The 22200-nt window shown below is 40.0% G+C and overlaps 1 protein-coding gene across 2 annotated transcripts in view; it reads left to right on the top strand.

The window, feature by feature from the left end:
• GABRA5 (gamma-aminobutyric acid type A receptor subunit alpha5) overlaps window positions 1-22200 on the top strand; it is a 53199-nt gene that overhangs the window by 27121 nt on the left and 3878 nt on the right. For both annotated transcript variants that reach the window (XM_085321566.1, XM_085321567.1), the window contains exons 5-6: window positions 261-343; window positions 17087-17230. In XM_085321566.1, coding sequence (XP_085177692.1) covers window positions 261-343; window positions 17087-17230 — 227 coding nt within the window. The remainder of the gene's footprint in view (window positions 1-260; window positions 344-17086; window positions 17231-22200) is intronic.

The following is a 22200-nucleotide window of genomic DNA, read 5'->3' as shown; positions in this document are numbered from 1 at the left end:
GAATGATATTACTAAAACAACTTACATAAATAAAATCAGTTTGTATGGCTAACATATGCAGTGGTCCACTTGGTTTAATCTCACATTTGTTTTGACAGTGACTGCTGTGGTTTCAGCAGGCAAGAGGAGCCTTCGGGAAAAGCTTGCTTGTGTCAGCACTCGTGTATTACAGCAGGAGGCCTAAAGAGAAGGAGCTGAATAAAATGGTGGATTTTCTGTTTGTTTTTTTTTTTTTTTTTTTTTTTTTCACTCCCCTACAGATTGACCATCTCTGCTGAATGTCCCATGCAGCTTGAAGATTTCCCCATGGATGCACACGCTTGCCCGTTAAAATTTGGAAGCTGTAAGTTCTTCTCTCAAATAAGAACCAGAAAAAAATTCATTGGTATCTGGCTTTTCCTGTTCAGCTATGTTTTGTATGATTCTTTCACCGTTTCCCCACCCCTGCTTTTTTAAGACTGCTCATTCACACCCCCAGGCTGCCATCCTTGCTACTAGTTTTCCATGGTTGTGCTCCATATCTACCAGAACTACTTTTCATGTCATGTTCTCATGCTCCTTGATAAACTGTGAGCTGATGAGTGATATATACCCATATCAAGTGTAACAGTCAGTGTTAGATGAAGCAGTACATATGCAGATAGCTAAGTTCATGACTGTAGGTTTTACATTTGTGGAAAAATGGAGCTTTCRTTGGGAAATAGCAGACTGTTTGTCCTATCGTAGTATTTACATGAATCAGATTGCAGTGCAATATTTGCATCACATATATTAAAAGAGATCTAGAATATTAGAAGAGGAAATATCTTTCCATTTGGATTTAATAAATCCAGTCCTGTTATCTTGTTACATGATTTTGTGTATACATGTATTTATATATATGCACACATTATTCAAAACTGTATGCTGAATGATGATTTTTCCTCTAATCCACCATACTGCTGCCTTGCTAGAAGCCTACTTTAAAAATAACCTTAGRGGATTAGGTGGTTATATTTAAACACAAAGCTTTTAATTAAAGTACAGATGAGGCTACTACAGTAGACATTTTTCATTTCAGTAATCAAAACAGAGGTTCCAGGTGCAATCAGAGTTTATAAAGACTTGGAAATTTCCAGCCAAGGCATTTTGCTAGTCCCTGAAGAAACCTAACTGCAGTATTTTCCATTGTTTTTTCAAGCGTATCAATTTATATGCACTAATCCTACCAAGATTAAGCTTTGCCTTTATCTCTGTATCTGCACTGGTCTAATACTGGCTATGCATTGTCTTCTAGTGATCATCCTAAGAAGTAAGAACACTGTTTACAGTAACGATTACCAAATTACCAAACTTAAAATGAACAGATTTGCCTTCCCTCGTACATTCCAGATAGACCCACCAGTATTTTACAATATAGCCACCAGTATTTTACAAGGTCACTGTAGGTTGATGTGTGTTCATTTACTTCAGCAACATTAATTTGCTGCAAACTCAATATGAATCTGACGGTCAGTGCTGTCTTACATGCAACTTAAAAAATTATAGTCAAACCATACATTTCATTCCTAACTTAAAAAATGAAAAGATACCTCATAGGAAAGTGTGAATGTCTGGACATAGGGCTAAACAAAATCTACTGGAAAAGAAAGAAAGAAAAATAAGCTATTCTTGTTGGTATTGCTTGTTCTTTACTGTACTGATAGATAAAGTCAAAGTCCCATCTTATTTATCATTAGCTCAGAATATAGATCTGGATGTTTGGTAGTTTTATTAGATCTTGCAAGATATGCAATTTAAAACTAAAGGATATAGATTTAAACAAAGACTGATTCAGCAGAGCTTTGAAGCTCAAGCTTAAAGTTAAATGAATGCTTCAGTGTATTACCAAATTTGGGACAATATCATATAGGTTCAAACTCTAAAACGTTAAGAAAAAAAAAAAAACCTGAAACACACAAATGCTGTGGATAACATGACTAGGTAAGCTAACAAATGTTTGGAATGAAGTGCCATCTTCAACAACATTAAAAAAATCAAAACATTGTCTAAATGCAAATATATGTTTTGCTTGTGCCAGATGTGTAGAGTAGATGACATTTAGCACATAGSTGTTTTTAAACCATTCACATTTGATTTTAAATACCAGAAAGTCACATTTCAGGTACGTGAAGGCTGAATGCTGTTTTCATTCTTTCTACTTGCCACACAGTACACAGTCCTGCAGTGTATTTCCTGAGCTACTGCAAGTCATCTTTAAGTTCTTCCAGAGTGTCTAGACATGGGCCACTTGGCCTATGCTACTGTTCGCTGTTTGATATGCAGGAAGTAAATACACACAGACAAGTTAAAGACAATCTTTCAGCCTTGTACATGTCTTTACTGTTCACCTGACAGCTCGTTAGGGCTTTACTGTGGTTTAGTATGCAGATGGATGTTTGCACAAACAGCCAACAAGTCAGGGTTTATTGAGTTAGCCCAGCTGCATTTTAGGAGAATGCAATATTTATTCCCTATTTACAGCAATATGGGTTTGTATTAAGTTATTTTCACACTTGCAGCAAGACAAAGCTTACAAGGGTGTCGTGGTGAGTATATTGTGTASAAGCACATGCCCCTTCTGCTTTTGGTTTACTCCCTTTCCCCGAAGGGTTTATTTTTAATGGTGTTCTTTCCAAGAAGGATTTTGAAAAGCCTCAAGGAATAACATCAGAGTAAATGTTAAACACATTATCAACAGAGCAGCTAGAGCGGAGAAGAGACAAATGCTAGCTGGTCAGTGGGTGGAGAGAGCAGGACAGCACAACAAAGCAGCCAGCACAGGGACAGACAAGCAAGAGGATGGATTGCAGGCACCATGTGTACATCATCAGAGACAGTAGCCGGTTATTATTTTTCTTGCTGCATTAATGCCCACTTCGGTCACTGTATTTCAACAAGCAAAAAAAAAAAAAAGGAAAAAAAAAAGGGAAAAAACTCGAAATTTCCTTCAATATATTAAAGAGAAGGAATGTTGATCTTGGTCACAGAAATAAAGGTAAATGTTGATTTCTTGTGTTCCATTTGACCAACTTCTTGCTATATTAGAATTCTAGGAGTTTTTATGGGCCTAGGCAACACTATAAATAGCAACAGAATATTTAGTAGAAATAATCCAAAGCAAGGTAGAATGTGGGGAAAGGGACATAATATAACATACAAGCACCACCAGCCTCGATATCTGCAAGGCAGTTCAAATACTGACTACAGAAGTAACGCCTCTAAATGCCCTACGGCTTGTCGTGTTGGCTACAGGCTGAAAGTTCAAGGCCAGCTTCTAATAAACTGTACAGAGGAGATTTTAGTTCTCTGCCTCTTAAGTACAATGTCCTCGTGCTCTTAGATAACAAGGCATACCCTTTGGTGTGGTCAGGTTGGTCTCTCTCAGATAGCGCTGGTATGTGTACTGGCCCTCCAGGCTTGCATCCTGCTTATGGGTAAGGCTACCTGCAGAAATCTTAGCTAGAGTTACGGGAGGACTGGGGATGGTCCATGGGACGAGCCTCTTGGGGGTGAGCTCTGCCACAGGCTTGGCGCTGCTTGAGTTGTAGGTGCTCAGTAAATATGGCCCTGGCAGTCTGTTCATTACATCACGGTAGGATGGGAAGGATGTTAGTTTCTTCCATGGCTGAGTTAAAAATAAACTTTCTGTTGCAATTCTAGTACTGAACTATATTCTAAATAAGTTTGCGGATCAAACAGGATCTGACAAAATTTCCTAAAGCCACCTAGAGTTTCACAAGCTGTGTCTTAGCCTAAAGAAATTCCTCCTTGCCCCCAAGTTATTTTTAGTTTTGGGAGGAGGAATTAGATACGACAGCAAGAACATTAAAGCTAGGAAGCTTTAGTGTCTCACCTCGTCCACCACTAGGCCTTAAKAGTACATTAAATGTATCATTTAGCACAGCCTCCAAACACCTATGTGTCACTAGGTAGGTAAGCATCATTATCTCCAGGGCAGCTGAGGCAGAGAAGTTAATTGACTTTTCGTAAGGTCACACAGCAAATCAATGTCAGAAAAAGGATTAAACTCAACTTCTTTGGTTGGAGGGACAGATGTCTAATCCACTAGACYGTGAAGGCCTATGCCCAGGCAACTGACTTAACTCCTAAATCTCATTTTGCTCCTGTGTTAATTATATCAGTTTTATGTAGCTCAGAGGGTTGCCCTGAACATGAATGAGTTAATTGCTATTAGGGAATGTTAACCAATACTTTGATAGTGTCAAATACTGTAAGGTTTATCACAACTGTCTTTTGAAGGCACAGTGACTGAGTATAGGTATTTTTTTCAGATCTTTTATTGTGGAATAGATGAATGCACGAATCTGCTGCCCTGCGGTTGCTCAACCACAAAAAATGCTCCTGGTTTTGGAGTAAGTGGAGATTCCATTGAATATTTTGAAAATAATGAGGTCTCCTAGCTCACCAGTGATGCTTTGGGAAAAGAGGCCTAGCTTCTATTCCTGATGAATTTCATTTGGCYGTGGAGGTGGAAAAGGCTGATCATTGTAGATCAAATAGGGAGTTTGTAGATTGTAAGAAAACAGTGCTAAGTAAAATCAGTAGTGTATGAARAGATTAGTTAATGTGGTTTATGTAAACTCCCTCTTTACCAGGGCAAAGTGAGTCATGGTATCCTTCTGTTGTCTTTGATTAAGGCAAGTGCAGAGGTTATTTCTGTAGCAGAAAGCATGCTCAACTTATTTTCCTCTGAGAAGGTCTGTGATGTCAGAGTAATGAAGAGACAGTAATTTCACCAGTATCTCAGGATTTCATTGCAACAGTCAAGTAGTCATATTACGACACTCAGTTTTTACACTTTCCACATACSTATAGTTGAGAAACTTTCCAAAATTTTTTTTAAGAAAATTCTTCTGATTAAGTTTTTCTATAATGCTCAGAAATAGTTGTGATATCACTGACAGGAAGGCAGCTATAGAGGGTTTCCTGACACTGTGTACCTCCTACTAGCACCAGCCAGTAGTTGCATTGAGTGCTGCATGTCGGGTGGGAGAACTTCGAAACAGAATCCTTCCAAACAGACCCAAATTCCCATTTAGCATGTTACTTCTTTGTAAGGGCCTATGGAGAGAGACAGGGAAGTTCTAAGTGAAATGCTAAGAGCAGCCAAGTTTAAGACTAGGTTGAGATTTTGTGATTTATAGAAAAGYCCACTTATATGGAAATTATAAATTTGCCCTTCATGCAGCACATTAGAAGCTTTTCTTGAAGCCAACAGAGGCATGTTACTTGTGCGTGTCAAGTCTTCTTTTACATTTTCTTTAGGTTTATCACTGCTTACTTAAACACTTCCATTGTATTAGACACCTAATTGACTAAAATTAGGTGAAGCTAGTTGAATACTGGAATTCAGTATTTCTAAGACGCTTAATATTACTCCCTGCTCCCTCCTTCTACCACGTGCCACCACCAGTTACCAACCACCACTTTAGTTGGAGTTCTTCTCCTCTAAACTTTAACTGAACCTCCAGACATGCTGAAAGAGGTGTTCATGACAAGACAGAGGTCTAAACAACTACCTTGAACCAGGGTATAGTTTTACTTAAATTCAGCTTTGTGAAGTGTAGACACTTAATCTGAACTAATTTTCTAGACGCCCTTTAAAATCAGATGAGAAGATGTGAATCACCTCTAGTTTCCTTGAAATTGTGAACACATGATTAGTTGTGGGCCTGTACTGTTTAAAGAATTCATTCTGTTAGTTCAGAAGTTCTTAATTCTCAGATTCCTGAAGGAATAGTCACAAAACATAGGGATTCAGTAGAGCCACTAGGCTCCATTAGACTTCCAGAAATCTACTGTGACTCTTGTCTGTTCTGAGACATGGAAATATTCTGCTGCAGARTGAACAGAATTATCTGGGCCCATATTAAAAGCCTTGCATTGATAGCAGAGCCTTGGGTAACAGACGGGATGGGTCTCTGACAATTTTAGACAGCTATATCTGAATGAGTTGTCTAGACTCCCTTTGTGATCACTGATTAAGTAGCTCTTAAATAAGTATTTCTGTAGTGCAATTCARTAAACCTGTTTCTAATGACTGCCTAAGGATGAGATGAGTCATAATTTAGAAGTCCCTATTTCTCTATGATACTAGCTCAGATTTGGGTAAGTATATTGTACCTTGGTTAGAGGAACTTCAAAGTCCCTTTTTCTCTACGTTGCTAGGACAGAAATAGATGTGGTACTTGGTCAGAGGAACCAGTCTCTGCTGTGGATTAATTAGGTGTTGCATATATTGGTGGTAAGCTRTTATATCTGGTCTAGGTACTATTTTAGTTCTTTCATGTGGAAGTGTTCTTTTTTAAAAGGAATCTTAATATATTAAATCAGTAAAGCTTTTCAATGCAGAGACAACTATATCATTTCTGCAAGCATCTCATTTGAGCTGTGTTGTTCTTCCTACATCTGGTGGAGTAGGTTATACCAATAAACAGTTATGTGTTCTCACAACATAAACTGTACTCATTTCAAATATAGTTCGGTAGGAATATAGAAACCTTTTTCATCTAGTTTTGAGCAGGTAGTGCTGTCAGCATCTTCATTCTTGTGTTCAATCCCAAAGCCGACATGGAGCAATGTAATCTGGAGCTCCAAAGGGCAGGAGATTCAGGGGATGTGATGCATAAAAGAAAATACTGTCATATTTGGGTATTTCGGAGATCTAAGGAACTTTTCTTTGTAGAAATCTGCTTAGAATTTAAAAAATAGGCTTCTGGGCCTGGACTGCATGGTTCATAGTCCCATCATTATGAGATCCTACTTTTGATCAGAATTTAAAAACAAGCATGGCCCTAACCACTTTCTCATTTAGTGGGTTTCCCATATGAATGATATCTTTTATTGTGACAAAAGTAAAAAGATCTGAGCCCCCCAAAATTGTCAGGACAGTCAGTTTTTCTTCACCTGTAACTACRACATAGTCAGACCTTTCTACAAGAGATTGGCATGGTGTAACCTTTCTTTGGAGAGACTCAACTGGTTTCATCCTAATTGCTTGCAGTCACTGCCTTTAATTAACTTTTCAAAGAGTTTGTCATCTATAAATGATCCCACCTAGAGAATTTTAAAAATACATTTAAAACATGGCATTTGCTACTCTCCAGTCCTCTAGGCATGATTATTTTCCTGTGAAGTACAACCCATTTTTGGATCAGTCACTTGATTCTTTTTGTGATTCTCTGTTCAGAAGTCAGTGACTTTTTTTTTCCCTGGAGGTCCATAATAGAGTTAAAAGGGAAGGTCATACAGAACAGTGGTTAGCACAGGGCATTTACCACGGGAGCTGAAAAAGCTGTTGTCTCCTGCGTCCAGCTCACAGTCGGCGATAACTGCAGGCTGCAAGTTCTGCTGAAGTGCAGCGGCTGTGGATTTGGCTGCCTACCAGCCCAGTGCAGCCACTGTGCAGGCAAGATCATGGTTAATGACACCATTTTTTTATATTTGTAGGGAGCTCTTGCTGGGGACTCGGGCAGCATCTTTTATACCAGTTGCAGAGAGGCTGCTGAAAGGCGATCGCTGAAAGCCTGCAAGCTGCATGCTTGTTCCTCACGAGCAGCCTCCTCATTGAGTGTTGGCCTGCACTCCTCAGGCTTTTTGAGGGGAAAAGCTTGACAGGCAGCATTTTCAAGCTGAAGGAAACAAAATTGCAGGTAAGGGACAGAGCTGGTGTGGAGATACTCAACAAAATTTCTTGTCTCATGTAGAAGAGCTCAAGACACCATTGTGGCAGAGTAGTCTGGATAGCCAGGTGTTTGATAAAACATCATCATGTCTTGCCCCTACTGGAGATTTCAGCCTAAATTTAAAGGTCACAGAACTGCCTGATTACAGGAAAACGGTGGCTCAATTTGAGTTATCAGCTGTTGAAAGCAATGTACAGATACTCTGTGTTTAATGTGCTTWAGGCATATATAGCCTTCAAATAACCCTTTGCAAAACTGCGAAGACATAGCTGAGCCCCTAATGCCCAAAAACCAGTTGAAGGCCAGCCATGGATCACTGGTTTATCCCGTAGATAAATGGGATATTATTTGCAAATGAGACAAATAGGTAAATACTGCTCTGTTGCTTTCCAAGTCATGTATTTAATGGCTGTTATTTTCTAAGGTGGCTATTTCCATGGCTTGTAAGCATTTCAAAAATGTTTCTGCAGTCATTCTCATGATCGTGATGTGAGGGAGGTAGGACTCTGCAGCCTACATTTTGCAGGTGAGGATAAAGGAGGCAAAGAGCAATTGCAGTCTCATTGAGCAAAGACAGAGTGGTTCATTAGCTGCTTTTCTTGCATCTGTCATTATGAGTCCCTAGGTTCAATTAGAGCCTCCTAGTGCTACTACTGTACATTAATGACAAAATGACTTGCCTACAATTTTGAAGAAAATGCTGCAAGATGCTTTGATTTCAGTTTCCAGCTGGCAGCACCTTCATGACAGCTCTGTCATCAGCCAGGGAATTCTTCCTTTAAATCGCTAGATCCCTTATCAACTCTATCTCCAATACAGAAAGACAGGTTAGCCCAAGATTTTAGTTCAGTACATGCTGCAGTTCTAGCTCAGCATATTTCTTCAAAAGAAACAACCTTTWTTTTGTTGTCCTCAGTGAAGAAATGCAAGGGAAGAAGGAATGGGAAGAAGGCAAGCCTGAAGGACCTTCTTTTTTTTCCCTGTTCCCACATCATTTTCACTGAAAAACTGCTCATGTCCAGCCTGTGATAGCAGCTACTGATTTTACTGTAAACATCCCAGTAGTAAATCTGTCAGCAAAGATGGGATTTTTCTTACCTATTTATATTTCTCCAGTGTAAATATATACAGCTAGGCTAATCACTCTCACCCTCTTATAGTCAGRGGAGAGAAGTAGATATTTTTAAGCTCAGTTTAATCTCCTTCTAAAGCAGATGACTAAAATGGGTCAGTAGATGGCTGTAGATAAGGAAATGTTTCACTTGTGTACAGAAAAGATAAAATCAGTAAGCACCTTTGGGCCTGGGTCTCTGCACCTCCAAGGGATATTTTCCAAAGAGGGAGATTCATTTAGCTTCTGCCACAGGCGGCATCTGAAATGGCAGCTACTTGATAAGCAACTGGAGGCTGGAGTCAACAACTCACTTTAGAGGGGCTCCTGATGGAAATAGCTTTTGTCCATCACTAAGGTAGGGCAGTTTGAATTGATGGCCTCAGGAGGCTTTGTAACCCATTAGCAAACTGCTTCTTTTGTGTTCATTATGAAGGGAAATGAAAGGGCCTTGGTGATACACAAGAGAAAGGTGAATTGAAGGAAAAGGAAGAGTGAGTCTGTGGCAGCCCTCATGTGGCAAACAAGATCTATGATCTCCTGGAGTAACCCTATTCTCTTAAATACGTTATAGTACAGTTATGGGTCACATGCTGACCCACAGCAGAAATGTATAGTCAGAAACTTAAAAAGTTGGAGTTTCTTCCAAAATTTCGTCTTAGTGCCAGAAGCAGGAAAACAAACCATACTTCTTGGTTTCTAGGCCAGCACCCATTCTTGGGACTGCAGATGCTCTTCATTTTGCATTTCCTTCTGAAGACCTCTGGAACAGACATAGTTTTAAGACTTTTGTGTGCTGTTTCAGTAGCCAAGAGTGCCTGACATTTTCAGTCATGCTGCAGTATGTCACAGTATATAAAACAATGACATACTTTCTAAAGGACAGGCACTCTGTATTTGGGAAAACTCAGTTAAACTAGCTGAGCTTTTGGGCTAGCAGCTGAGAATGGGAATCRGAAGATCTGTTTTCTAACCATGAGTGTCTGGAGATTTCCCACTTCTGAGTTTTAGATGACTGTAACTTGGGCATTGGGAATAAGTTCTAATGGTTGTGATTTCCTAGCAGTATTACACAGTTTGAATAATAACATTTCAGCCTACTGCCTTTACAAACCTCTTTATTATACATCCACACAATGTTATTAATGTAGCAGTACTTCTGAGAATTGTAAATTTCTTCATTAAGGGACTGGTTTCAGAAGCAARGGCATATATTTAATGCCACAAGTAGTCCCAATCACTCTTGGCTGAGTTCAGGCCATACTGATTTATAAACCACGATAAGCTAGATATGCTAATTGTAATGGGTGAGTTCCTGGCCCCACTGAAGTTGTTGGGAAGAACATCTGTTGATTTTGGTGAGGTCAAAATTTTATTCTATGATGTTAGATTTAGCTAAAATTACCATATTTTGTGAAAGAACTCTTCACAACAAGATCAAATTGATTATTTTCTATAATTCACTGAGCATTCCTCAGAAGCATCTTCAAGGATACTGCTGGAGAGCTTATCATAGTAGCTTTGCTGATRGTAAGTGGCAGTATGAGTAGACCACTACAATCAAGATTACTTACARAGCAAGATAATATGCAACATGAATAATGGTGTCAGTCACACTWCAGAGGCTACTTTTATTTGCTTTGCAAAAAGTAAATTAARTCTCTAACATCTTCTTCATGACCATGCTCTTTTTACTAATGAAGCAGTTAATATAGCCACCTAATAAAGTGATTTTAAATTCAAAATTCATTAAATGTTACTTCAGCAGTAAACCTAGCCCACAAATTTGGAATTACCATATGCCTGGCCTATAAAGACGAGCACAGGGATAGGGAGGTCCCAAKATATTTTGTATTTTTAAATGTCATCCCAGCCTGTCCCTCTGCTCTGTTGCTTCAGTCGCCTTGCAACAGATATTTAGATCACCCATAACACAGCAAGCATGACAGAAAAAAAAAAGAAAAAAAAAGAAAATATTAGAGGCTGGAAGAACAGATTTTGACTCCTTCCATATGCAGGGCAATTGTATAGCCACCATGAAATGTGGGGTAAAATCAGTCCTCAGATTAGTTCTAGATCAAGACGGCTATTGCTAAATCTGAAAATAAAGGATGAAGTTGTGTTATAAATGCTGACTGCAGTGAGAGAAAGAAAGGGGATGGAGGCTGAAAAGAAAGGTCAAACAAGGAAACCATCACCTGCTCCCTAAAGTCAGTTCTCAGTGAGAGCAGGGACTTTGGGGAGATGACTTCCCCTCTGCTGTGGGTGCTGCATGGCACCCGGACGGGTAGAGGCCCTGCACTTGCCCCAGCCTAGTCACCCCTTTCAGTGTGCCTTCCTGCATCGGCTTCTGTGCRCGCGGTACCAGATCTCAGACTCTGCGTTGAGGAGTTTCTTCAGCTATCCTATCCTGGAGCATTGTCATGTGTCCTAGAAACATGCAATCCTGAAACAGCAATTTAAGTTCTTCCTATTTGAGGAGAGTGACCTTTCTGTTCTCAGCGTAATGCTTCTCTTTTTTGGATTGGAGTCTGAGGAGCTGTTATCCCAGGATGCAGAACTCTAGTATGTCATGCATGGTTTTTAGTCTGTGTACCTCTATGGCAGATTTCGTAGCAGGTCCTGATCACAATCTGGATTTTCAAGTGGCCAAACAGTTGGAGGAGAGACAGCAAGGAGACACAGTTGCAGTTGCTGTGCTTGGGGAATATATGCGCTACTTGGATTGCTCCTGTGTTGCCCCGTGGATGTACAAGATGGGGTAGTGAATAGGTGAAGTTATTAGTGATGCTGCCTGTGTGGTGGCAAATATGCACACCTCTTTAAGGGGCAGTGTTCAGATTGCCCTGCTGTCGCCACAGCGATCCTTGAGAGAAATTCTGTGCCACCCTGCACAGCTCCTAGTACAGGATTAATCTTAAGTGGTGTAGTAGCATCCTGGCAAGGCAGTGTGTCTGAATGAATTATCAATACAACTGTTCATTAGTATTCATATTACATTCATTGCTGATCTGTGATTTAGTCTACCAGCTTGCAAATAGCCAAATTAAAGCAGTCAGCAGCCTTGCCTATGCTAATCATGAATCACACCTCCAAAATCACAAAGTTGCTTTTGAACAAAATCACGAGGTCTTTTTTTTTATTTGCCTTCTGTTTTTAGTTCTAAGTCAGGCCATACTCAAAGATTTTCTCCATGAATTGGAACTTCTAAAATTAAGCAAGACCCTCCCATTGTCACTGGCTTGGAAAAACTGAAGAAACTTAAAATATATACATATATGTATACACATACACTCATGTATATGTATATATAACATTATGTGTCTCAAAATGAATTTCGCAAGCATCTTCAGTCCTGTATGTGTTACCACCTCATGGAYACAGTCAGTGCTTCTGTTACATTTCTGAGCTATAGGAGCTTCTAGCACATTCCCATTCCCATGTTTTACTGAGATGACTTCTGAATTGCTTTCTGTAGCACAGTAATTTCTGTCTGACTTAGGACTTTATTTTTTTAGGAATGATCACTATAGTATATTAGTGTTGCTTGGTAATGAAGTCTCTTGAGACCTAACACTTTTTTCATAATATCCTATTCCATTCCCTGTGAAATGTGAATACAGAAGCTAATAATAGGGAAAATATAACTTCAGGAAGGACAGAAATGATCATTTTAGTAAGGCTGGACTTCATACTGCCCATTTCACAGCCACATGGGGTCCTATTATCTTTTCTACTAGAATCGTTTTAATTTCATGACAACATTTTCTTTGTCACTTGTCCTCTGTTGTCCCACCTAGGTGACACCATGCCATCCCAAAAATGCTTCATTCTGGGCTTTCTAATTTACAATCCCTTGTATTTACATGTTAAACATTTTGTCTGTGTCATACATTTTAAGTCATGCATGCTGTTTATTAAGCTGCTGTAAGTTTATGCCAGTTTAAATGATCAGTCTTAATTCTGATGATTTCAGGTCCCTAAAGAAATTTTCATGAACTTCAGATTCCCAAAGAACAGCAAATTCATCATCATACTATTCCAAAGTCTTCATTTTAGGCTCTTAGTCATTGAATTTGTGAATACATTACTCTAAGTATTTAAATTACAGTTTTACTTTCATAATTGATTATTATAAAAATACTATTTTCCCCAAGACCCCGTCCATGCATATTTAGTACTACATCTTGTTTTTACAGTTAAAATCATGTTCTTTTACTAGCTCTCTTTTCCACCTGTTCTTCCTATAGAGTGATCTCTTTTGTACACTGATTCTTTCTTATCAATAGAATTTAATGAGAAATTCCAGTTACAGAGCTCAAATCTGGCCTCAGTTGCCTAGGCACAATGATTGAGTGATGCTTTCTAATGAGGTAAAAAGTATTCACCAGAAGAACCAGTAAACCAGAAAAAACCCAGCCTGACTCTTAGAATTCAGGCTGATACMTTATGACTTAGCACTATTTTATTGCCTGCAATAAAATTTTGAAGTTTTTGAAAGATTGTAAACCTGGATATCTATTTGAGTTATTAAACAGTTTAAGTGAGTCAAACAGATATATAGACAGACAGATGGATAGATAGATATTTCAGTGCATATTCARATTATAATTAGATGTCTCAGTAAACTGATATTTTGTGCATATTGACAAGCAACAGGCTTTGATAGGGATTAGCAACACTTGAAGATTTGGCAGTCCAATGATTCTGAGGCATGTACTAAATATGACAATGAAGTCTAAGAATATAGCTATGCAGTTGTAATAAGTAAAATAGAAAACAAACTAAAAATCATTTTCCTTTAGGAACTCTAAATTTAAATTAATTCAATCTCCAACTAGTACATTTCTGAAAGAAAAATTCCGGTCGTGGACTGTGAGTTTTGTGTGATTTTTTTTTTAATTATGGAATGCAAACTCAAACATGCAGCGTATGCATTCGTATACACATCCCACATTTCACAAGTTGGTATTATCTCGTTATGCAGGCACTACGTTAAGTAGGCCAAAKATCTTACGGCATCCTGTGAGGTTTATCAAAGATTTTGAAGGGTGTTTTTTTCAGGATTCTTTTATTCCCAAACTATTTTCTGTCCTGTCATGAGGATATGAAAGCCTACTGGCCACACCTCAGTGTTGTTTTTATTTCTTATGGTTGGTAGTTCAAAAGATCTGTCCTGGAAACACATCTGAGTCCCATGGACTTGAAGTTTGAATGCAGCTGTCCGTGTTTGGGTTTTTTTATGCAGTGGGCAGAAACTGAACCACAGGAAGTTCCACCTGAATGTGAGGAGGGATTTCTTCGCTGTGAGAGTGACAGAGCACTGGACCAGGTTGCCCAGAGAGGTGGTGGAGTCTCCTTCTCTGGAGATCTTCAAGGCCCRCCTGGATGCAACCCTGTCTACCATGCTCTAGGTGACCCTGCTGAGCAGGGRGGTTGGACTAGATGATCTCCAGAGGTCCCTTCGAACCTTGCCCATTCTGTGATTCTGTGGTTTTACTTCAGAAGCCAAGAAACACTATAGTTTTGCCAGGAGTCTATTCCAGTTATGGGGGCAGGGAGGTGGGGTGGTGAAAGAAAGTATGGCTGCCACCTGTGGTGTGGGAGAAATGCCTTGAGAATAAGACTYCCTGCCTACAACTTACCCTTTCATTAGCCTGAAAGGGCAGCTTGAATATCTGATTCTGTCCTTTTAAAACTCTTACCATAAAGAACGACTAAAGTAAAAAAAAAGTTGAACGAGGCCAACAAATCGACACAGGCAGTTGTCCCAGTGTTGCTTTTCCAGTTCCTGGGTGACTATCCAAGGGAAAACATGGCACTCCTCAATGCCAAAGCAAATGGCAGAGATCCTTTAGTTCTTACCAACTGGCTGCTTTGCTTCGTCAAACTTTCTTAATGTACCTCCTCCCTTTGGCTGTGATTGCTCCCATCCTCTGTTCACTGAGGTAAGAAAGACCATTTCATGCTTACCTTGCCAGACATAGGAGAGCAGGAAGATAGTAGAAGGGGTGGGGGGAACAGCAAGGGAGATCTTTACAGTTTTTCTATTCATTGTGGTGTTTGTTGGACTTCAGAATGTAGGAAAATGGATATCCTCATCCAGTAAACAGATATGAGAAAAAATGACTTTATTTCATCATTGTTATAGATGATAAAAACCTGTAGCCATTTATCAAATGTCCCCTAGAAATAAATGTCTGCTGTCATTTTCTCACTTAGTAGCATCATACCTTTCTGTATTTTTAGCTGTCTGTTTCAACTCTTACCTTTTTTTTCTTGCTTTTTTGGTAGAATGATCTTAGAAGAGAAAAGATAATTTAATCAGGCTTCCCCTTTCACTGGGAAGTCAGGAAAATGATTATAAATAACATCAAATTAATTATTTAGATTCAGAAAGAACAAAAGAAGTCCACTTGCTTACATTAGAATAAACATTAAGCAATCTCACCTGTTTTTTCAGTGACTTTGAATTTGGGTTTTTGCTTTTAGAACTAGTATTCTCCCAGCGTATTAACACAAAGCATGCACCACACTTTTCTGTCATCCTTTGAGAGCCTTCTTACCTCCCTGAGCAGAGCAAGTTGAGCTCTTTAGATCATAAGACTTGTTTTCCAGTCCCTGGAAATTCTTCTGACCCTCTTTTGAACTCTCTCTGTCCTTATTAGTTCCATATCTTTTCTGAGATGTGGACAACAATGTAAGAATAACCATAAAAGTCTAGACCAAAGGTGCCAAAGTGTATCTAGCCTGGTATCCTATCTCCTGCAGTGCTTCTCACAGATGCCAAGGGAAGACTAAGAACAGGAAAAACATAAAATACTATTTGCTGCCCAGCTATGTACTCCAGTGATCTGGAGCTCATTGTTCTAGGTGTGCTCTGAACTTGAATCAGGATCACTTCCCATTTTCTGCTTGACATTCATGGTGGTATGAATCTGTAGGCTGTTTTAGCTTGTTTTTTTTGCCATTGCAGTGACTCAGAAGCTTATGCTGAACTGCTGTCTGTGAAAGTTTTTAAGTCCTTCATGGAGTTGTAGCTTTCCAAGACAGCTTACTGGCTCTGGCAAACAAAACTTTCAGTCTGTTGGAGACAGTGCATATGATCCTTCAAGCTAGTAGTTTGCCCTTGCTTGTCAAGTTCCTGCCTAGAAAGCCACCGTGTTGCCCTTTGCACAGATTGCATTGGGCTCGGATGTTAGTTTTTCCAGAATAAAATGTTCTACACTCCCAAGCTGTAGGTTAAACAATGCAGAAGATTAGATATTAGTATTCTGCTTCAGAGCCCTTCCAACTCTATCTACATTTCACCTTTTATTTGGAAAGTAAACCTTGCCTGCATTTCAGACATTTTAGTACAATGAACTCCAGCCTACTGTAACATTCCTGCACTAATGCTACTTGAAAGCATTCAGCAATCAGGATATTCCAAAAACCATGAGAACTGCTTAAATTAAATAAAATATATTTCAGTATGTAGTCAGATCYTGGATTTTTTTAAGACTTTCTGCACAGAGAAGGCTTTAAAAAAAACCCAAACCTACTTTAATAGTCTTTCTAAAAGAAAGCTGAGRTTTATTCGTAATAGTGTCATTACTCAAGGTATTAGGGCTTTAAATGTAACAGCAACGTTATTGAGAAATGAATGAGCTAGCAGTACTGCCACTAACTTTATTTCCTAAGACTTGTTAGAGAAAAATCTTGTCATATTCACRTTTTTAGATGTGCATCTATATCCAGACAACCACCCATTCACTYTTACATGCACAACCCTCAGTTCCTGTTTTCCTTTATAGTCTAACCCCTAAGTCCATTCATCCATGCACATGAAGGTCCATCCTTGCACACAGAAGTCATCATTATCCAAAGCACCTAAGATACTAAGTAGYTTTGAGGGGGGACTTCAACAAAACACCTTCTGCAGCTTGCTAGGATTTAAGAATTGCCAACTAAGTGAGTATGGGTCTGAGCTGCTCTTTCCCAAATCAAGTGGCTCTGATGGATTATATTTATACCTCTAGTGTTCCAGCCTTTGATAAATCATCCCACACATCTGTTACATTAGAAGGCTTCAACTTAATATTGTTTGAGCTGGGCATATGGGAACACGATTATATCATATTTATTTATTTTTCTCCAGTTTCACTCCTCCATTCTTCCCTCTCCCCACTATTTATCATTTAAAGATCCACTAAAATATTATACAGTGTTTTACTCATCACCGTCTTTTTTACCCCCTTGTCAACAGATGCCTATCCTAATTCTGAAGTGATCTATGTGTGGACTAACAGYACCACAACATCTGTGGTGGTGGCAGAAGATGGTTCACGACTTAACCAGTACCACCTGATGGGACAAACTGTAGGAACTGAAAACATAAGTACAAGTACAGGTAGGACAATCTTTCCATCCTATCCTTGCTGGAAGCACAAGCATTATGAGAAATCTACAGGCTGTGTTTATTTTGCAAGGAGAGGGGGAAGTGTCTGTAGGACTTAGAGAGATATGTGCAGATCCCTGGCTATTTAGCAGAGGCACTGAGAGGGTGTCTGCTGACTCTTAGGTACTTCACAGGGCTGTTGCTGAGGATGCGTCCACGATCCTGCAATTGTAGGAGCCCTGGARAAGTTACATGCACCTTCTTGGCAACTACCTTTGCTGAGGCTGCCAGCACTACTTCAGGCWTATTTCCCTATGGGAGGAACCCCTTCTCTGCCCGGATACAAAAAACACCCACACATTTGATCTGTTTCAATCATAGCTTTAAAATGATTTKCTTGATGAAACTGCTTGGGGGGAGGGAAGGTGGCAGCTGTTGCATGGCTCTGCAGCATGTCTAGGGGACCCTGTGGCTGGAGAGAAAGTGCTAACTCCGAGGATTCCTGTTTCCTCCGTAACTGGAAGTGGAGGCGCCAGATGYGGCAGCATTAGGGAGGCAAAGAAGCTTTAATCCCAGCCCAGCCACCCACGTGAGCCCTCCCTCCCTGCTTTTTAAGGCTCCCACGCAAGGGCAGCCCTCTGCGCGCATTGGTGGGGAACTCCACATAGCTGCAGAGGGGGGGTCCAGGCTGGGCCTGGGGTCACGTGGGCTCTGCAGAACAGGGGCTTAACCAGGTTACATAATACRCTTGTCCTGAGAGCATTAGTGGCATAGAGTAGAAGGGCTCCTCAGCCTGGAAACAAAATAGCCTGCCTTAAAACGAGGAGAGAATCCCACCGCTGCTCCTTACACAGGGTGTGGGGAGGGGAAAGGGGGCATCTTCCAGCTTTGAACAATGCAGCCTGTAAAAAGTAGTGCTAGCAAAGCACTCCAAAGTCTTCCCTGAGATACCCTCTATTCCTCATTAAAAATGACAGCCTTTGAGCCTAAATCAGCATCATAGAGGAAAAGGTGTAGATGAAGTACGGAACCTGTTACTATTGTCTGTGCAATTTTTTGGAGACATGAAAACAGGTATATATACATTCACACACAAAGTTAGTAGGACTGAAACATAAAGGAGTGCGAAGCTTTCTGCTCAAACTATCCAAACATGCCACTGAAGGGGGACACAGCTGTGCCTGCCGCTTATTCTCCAAGCACTAGACAAAGTAAGGGAAAGCCTGACTCAGGCAGCACAGGAGATCAACAAATCCAAAGCATCAGCTCCTTCCTATAAACTTCATTCCTTCCATTTGCCTATTTTAGGAGCCATAAAACAGCTGCTAAACAAGTTTGCTAAGGCAAAGATACTTAAAGTCAAAAGAAGCACATAGAGAAGTCAGAGCAGCCACACAAATAGAAAAAGGACAAGCAGTCCGTCTCCCATTTAAGAGCAAAGACACTTTTTCCTTACCAGTTTACCATCATAGCCGCATTGTTTTCTGCAATGAATGGCAGCTCCCCTCTCGCCTTCATCATTGCCAAGAAAAAGAGCCAGAGGATGTTTTGGGGCATCTCCTACAAACTCGTCCTGCTCCTCCGAGCAAGAAAACAACCCAGCCGAGGCAGTGAGGGCTCCAGTGTGTCAGCTCCGGGCCACTTCCCGTTTGTAGCTCTGCCCGTGAAGGCTTCTTGTACTCCTCAGCCCAAGGAAACAGCAGACTCTTCAGACAAATCCCAAAGTTTGTGCTCAGTAATCACCTCACTCCTGTATCCTAAGATTTAGGCTAATAAATACTTGTTTTCCAACATCAAGATTTTATATTTATGTCCCAGGTTACATCTGGGCTGGCTGGATTCTGATTGCAGGGTGGATCACAAAGAGCAGGACACAGATTGTAACCGGGGATTAGCAAAATACAAAAATCCGATTTTACACAGGGAAAGCACCAGTCAGCGATGGATTTTCTGGACTTCATCAAGCTCACAGTAGGCTGGTAATCAGGGTTACTTGTGAACRACTGTCTAAGATGTTTCTTCCTTCTATTGAATTGTTGAATGTGCAAATGAAAAACTAAATAGCTACTGTACAAATCCAACTGTTTAGATCTTTTGTGGTTTTTGTGACATACAAGTCAAACTACACAGCCCCTGCAGTTGCACAGGCAAAATGTTTGTATGTGTCAGAGGACATTTATGCTCTTCTTTCTGACAGATTTTTTTAAATGCTAAATGCTAGATCTGCACCAATCTCTTTGGATTTTGCTGATTTTGTGCCCAAGCCCCTAGGCTAAGCTGTCTTCTCAGAAAAGATATGCTGGGACTCCCCCTGTACCAACCAGTCCTGAAACTAGGAACGTGTTGGCCATGCCACAAAAAGTAGCTGGCATGTGCCACTTGGGGTTTTTTGTTTGTTTGGTTGGTTGTTTTTTTTTTTTGTGCTAAGGTCCCTAAATGTCACGCCCCTAAAAGAAAAGGTATTTGTCTATTCACAYGGCTTCAAACAGTCCCAACATCTGTCATGTCTTGGTGCTGGAGTGCCAAAAATGCTCAGAGCTGGGATTTGGGTCTRGCTGGATCTTGCTGGTTTCTGCAGATGGTTGCCCAGTTTGGTTACCCACCTAAAGAGCACCTCAGAATATCTGATAGCTGACTTTTAGCATCTGCAATGCCATGAAACACGACAAATCACCACTCTCTTAGCTTCCGCCAGCTGGAGCCTAAACTCTGCAATGTCCAAAGCCCGAATAATAAAGAAGCGTTCAGCCTTTCATTTTGCACCAAATAATTCTGACTTTTCCTTGAGAGATCTCTTTACTGTGCAGCACTATTAAAAGGACATGGTCAGGGGCTGCAGTGCTACAGACCTAACTTCAGGCTTGTGCCAGAACGTGTCAGTTATCAGTAGCCCTGGGCGCAGGTATATACAATAAGCAAGTCTAGGAGCTGACCTGTCCTCACTGAAATGCTCCACTGAATCTGAGCATAATGGCAATGGAAAAATGCATGTAAGGATCCTGAAAATTTTTAAGCGTGATCTTCAGAACTCCATTATTTAGATATCTAAAAATGTTGTTGCAGCTTTTAAAGCATAAAAAAAAAAAAAAAGAACTAAGATAAGCAGGAGCACAACAGCATGGCTCTTCCTGTATTAGCTTGATTTTTAGGCTAGCACCCCCAAATTCTAGCAACTGAATAGAGAAAAAAATGCAGCTGCTTCCATTTGAGAGCTTTCAATTACTGCTAAATTTATTMTTAGAATTTGTTTTTGCAGTGGTTAGTGGATCCCATCAGGAACAGGCTTTTGTTTTAAGTGCTACATAAACCTATAATAAAAATTAGCTCCTGCTCAAGAAAGCTTATGCTCTAAGGATAAATTGTAGCCTTACGGAAGTAAAAGGGAGCTTTGCCACTCCAGCAGAGCCAGGATTTCATTCACCATAAATCAAAAGGCAACTCGTGCAGCTTTTAGCATTATTTTAAGTAGTCATCCCAGGGCATTAAAATCCAAGCTACGTCTGTAGGGTTTTTGCAAGCTGTATGTCTGACRATGGAAACATTCCTAGTGTGGGCTTTTTTTGAAAAGAAAAGCATGGGAAAAAGGAGAAGATACATGTTGAAAGAAGAGCAAATACAAAATCAATGTGATATTATTTTTTCAGTGGCAACAGGARCCTTGATAGGTTAAAGAAAATTATAAAGTAAGGTAAGAACCAGCCATAGAAGGCCATCAAAATTCATACATTCATACATWTACTGTCTTTATAGAAACAGGGATCCTGTTGCTCTGCTGAAGTTGCACAGTTCATACGAGGGTTTTTTATTCCAGCTCCCAAAGCATACTGTCAAAATCAATAATGCATGTCATCACTCCTAAGTGACCACGGAAACTGTGTCTCAAAAAACATCCCAGTGCAGTAGCAACTCAGAAACAGATCACAGGCACATAGACCCTGCTGCTTCTGGCATATTTTATTGTTAATCCACAAACTGAATGCTCATAAATATAAAGCAAGTGGGGTCCCTCCTGAGACCACAGCATGTTCAGCGTCCCAGGTTCGAAATTACACTGGATTGAAGGGAATTGGACATCACTTTACAGGGTTTCCCCCCTCCAGTTTCACACCGTTCCCCGTCCATCTCCCCATCCATCCTCAGAGAGCCATTTCACAAGAAAATCAGACTGCAGAAGAAASTCATAAAGACAGTGGCAGGCTGTCAGGTAAGGAAATTCTGTGCTATTCAAGTCTTTGTGTCTAAAATCCCCAGGAGGAAGGAAGTCCCTTAACTTCATTCAAAATAAGGGAGCTCTTCCAGTGTAACATATCAGYATAGCTGTATGTGCAAAAGCCCTTTTAGTGTAGACCTGTCCTCAGWTAATTAGCCATATTGTCACTTAGAAATAATCTGCCAAATCTAACTGCTTAGCAATTCTGGCTGCAGCTCAGCTCAGACTATTCACTCAATGCAGAATCYGTCTGTTATGTATCTTCCTTTAGTGGCTGTTGTATAGAGGATAACAGTCCAYTCTTGCAACAGATATTACAGCTAATCCTTTAGCTCAAGAAGCTAAGGTCTGCATTCAGCTCATTCTTTAGAAAATATGAGATACATGCCTCCAAAACTCCTAGAGCTGCATAATTTGTAAGTCAAAAGGATAATTATATTTGTTTTATTCTTGGAGGACAACATATATTTCAGAGMAAGCATTACTCTGATTCATCAGTATCCAGCTGAATAATGCATGCTTTCAAATTAATTTGATATCAAGATGAGTGGAGATCTGTTGAGGCTAGAGGGGGAGTTGTTTGTTTTTTATTCATATATTTTGTTTTAGTCTTATTTTTCTAGGCTAAAAACAGCTTCTTTTTAGACAGCAAGATCTGTGCTTTTGGGGGCAATTACCTTCAGTCAATAGTCCTCAGTAACAACTATATGGTTTTACAGCAACACTCTAAAGGAACTAGTTAAGTTTTTTTTTTTTTTTTTTTTTTTTTTTT

The sequence above is a fragment of the Rhea americana genome, unplaced genomic scaffold, assembly GCF_003343005.1.
Source record: "Rhea americana isolate MKP2758 unplaced genomic scaffold, rheAme1 scaffold_7, whole genome shotgun sequence".
Taxonomy (NCBI): Eukaryota; Metazoa; Chordata; class Aves; order Rheiformes; family Rheidae; genus Rhea; species Rhea americana.
Note: the sequence above shows the minus strand (reverse complement) of the source record. Positions and strands in the feature narration are given on the sequence as shown.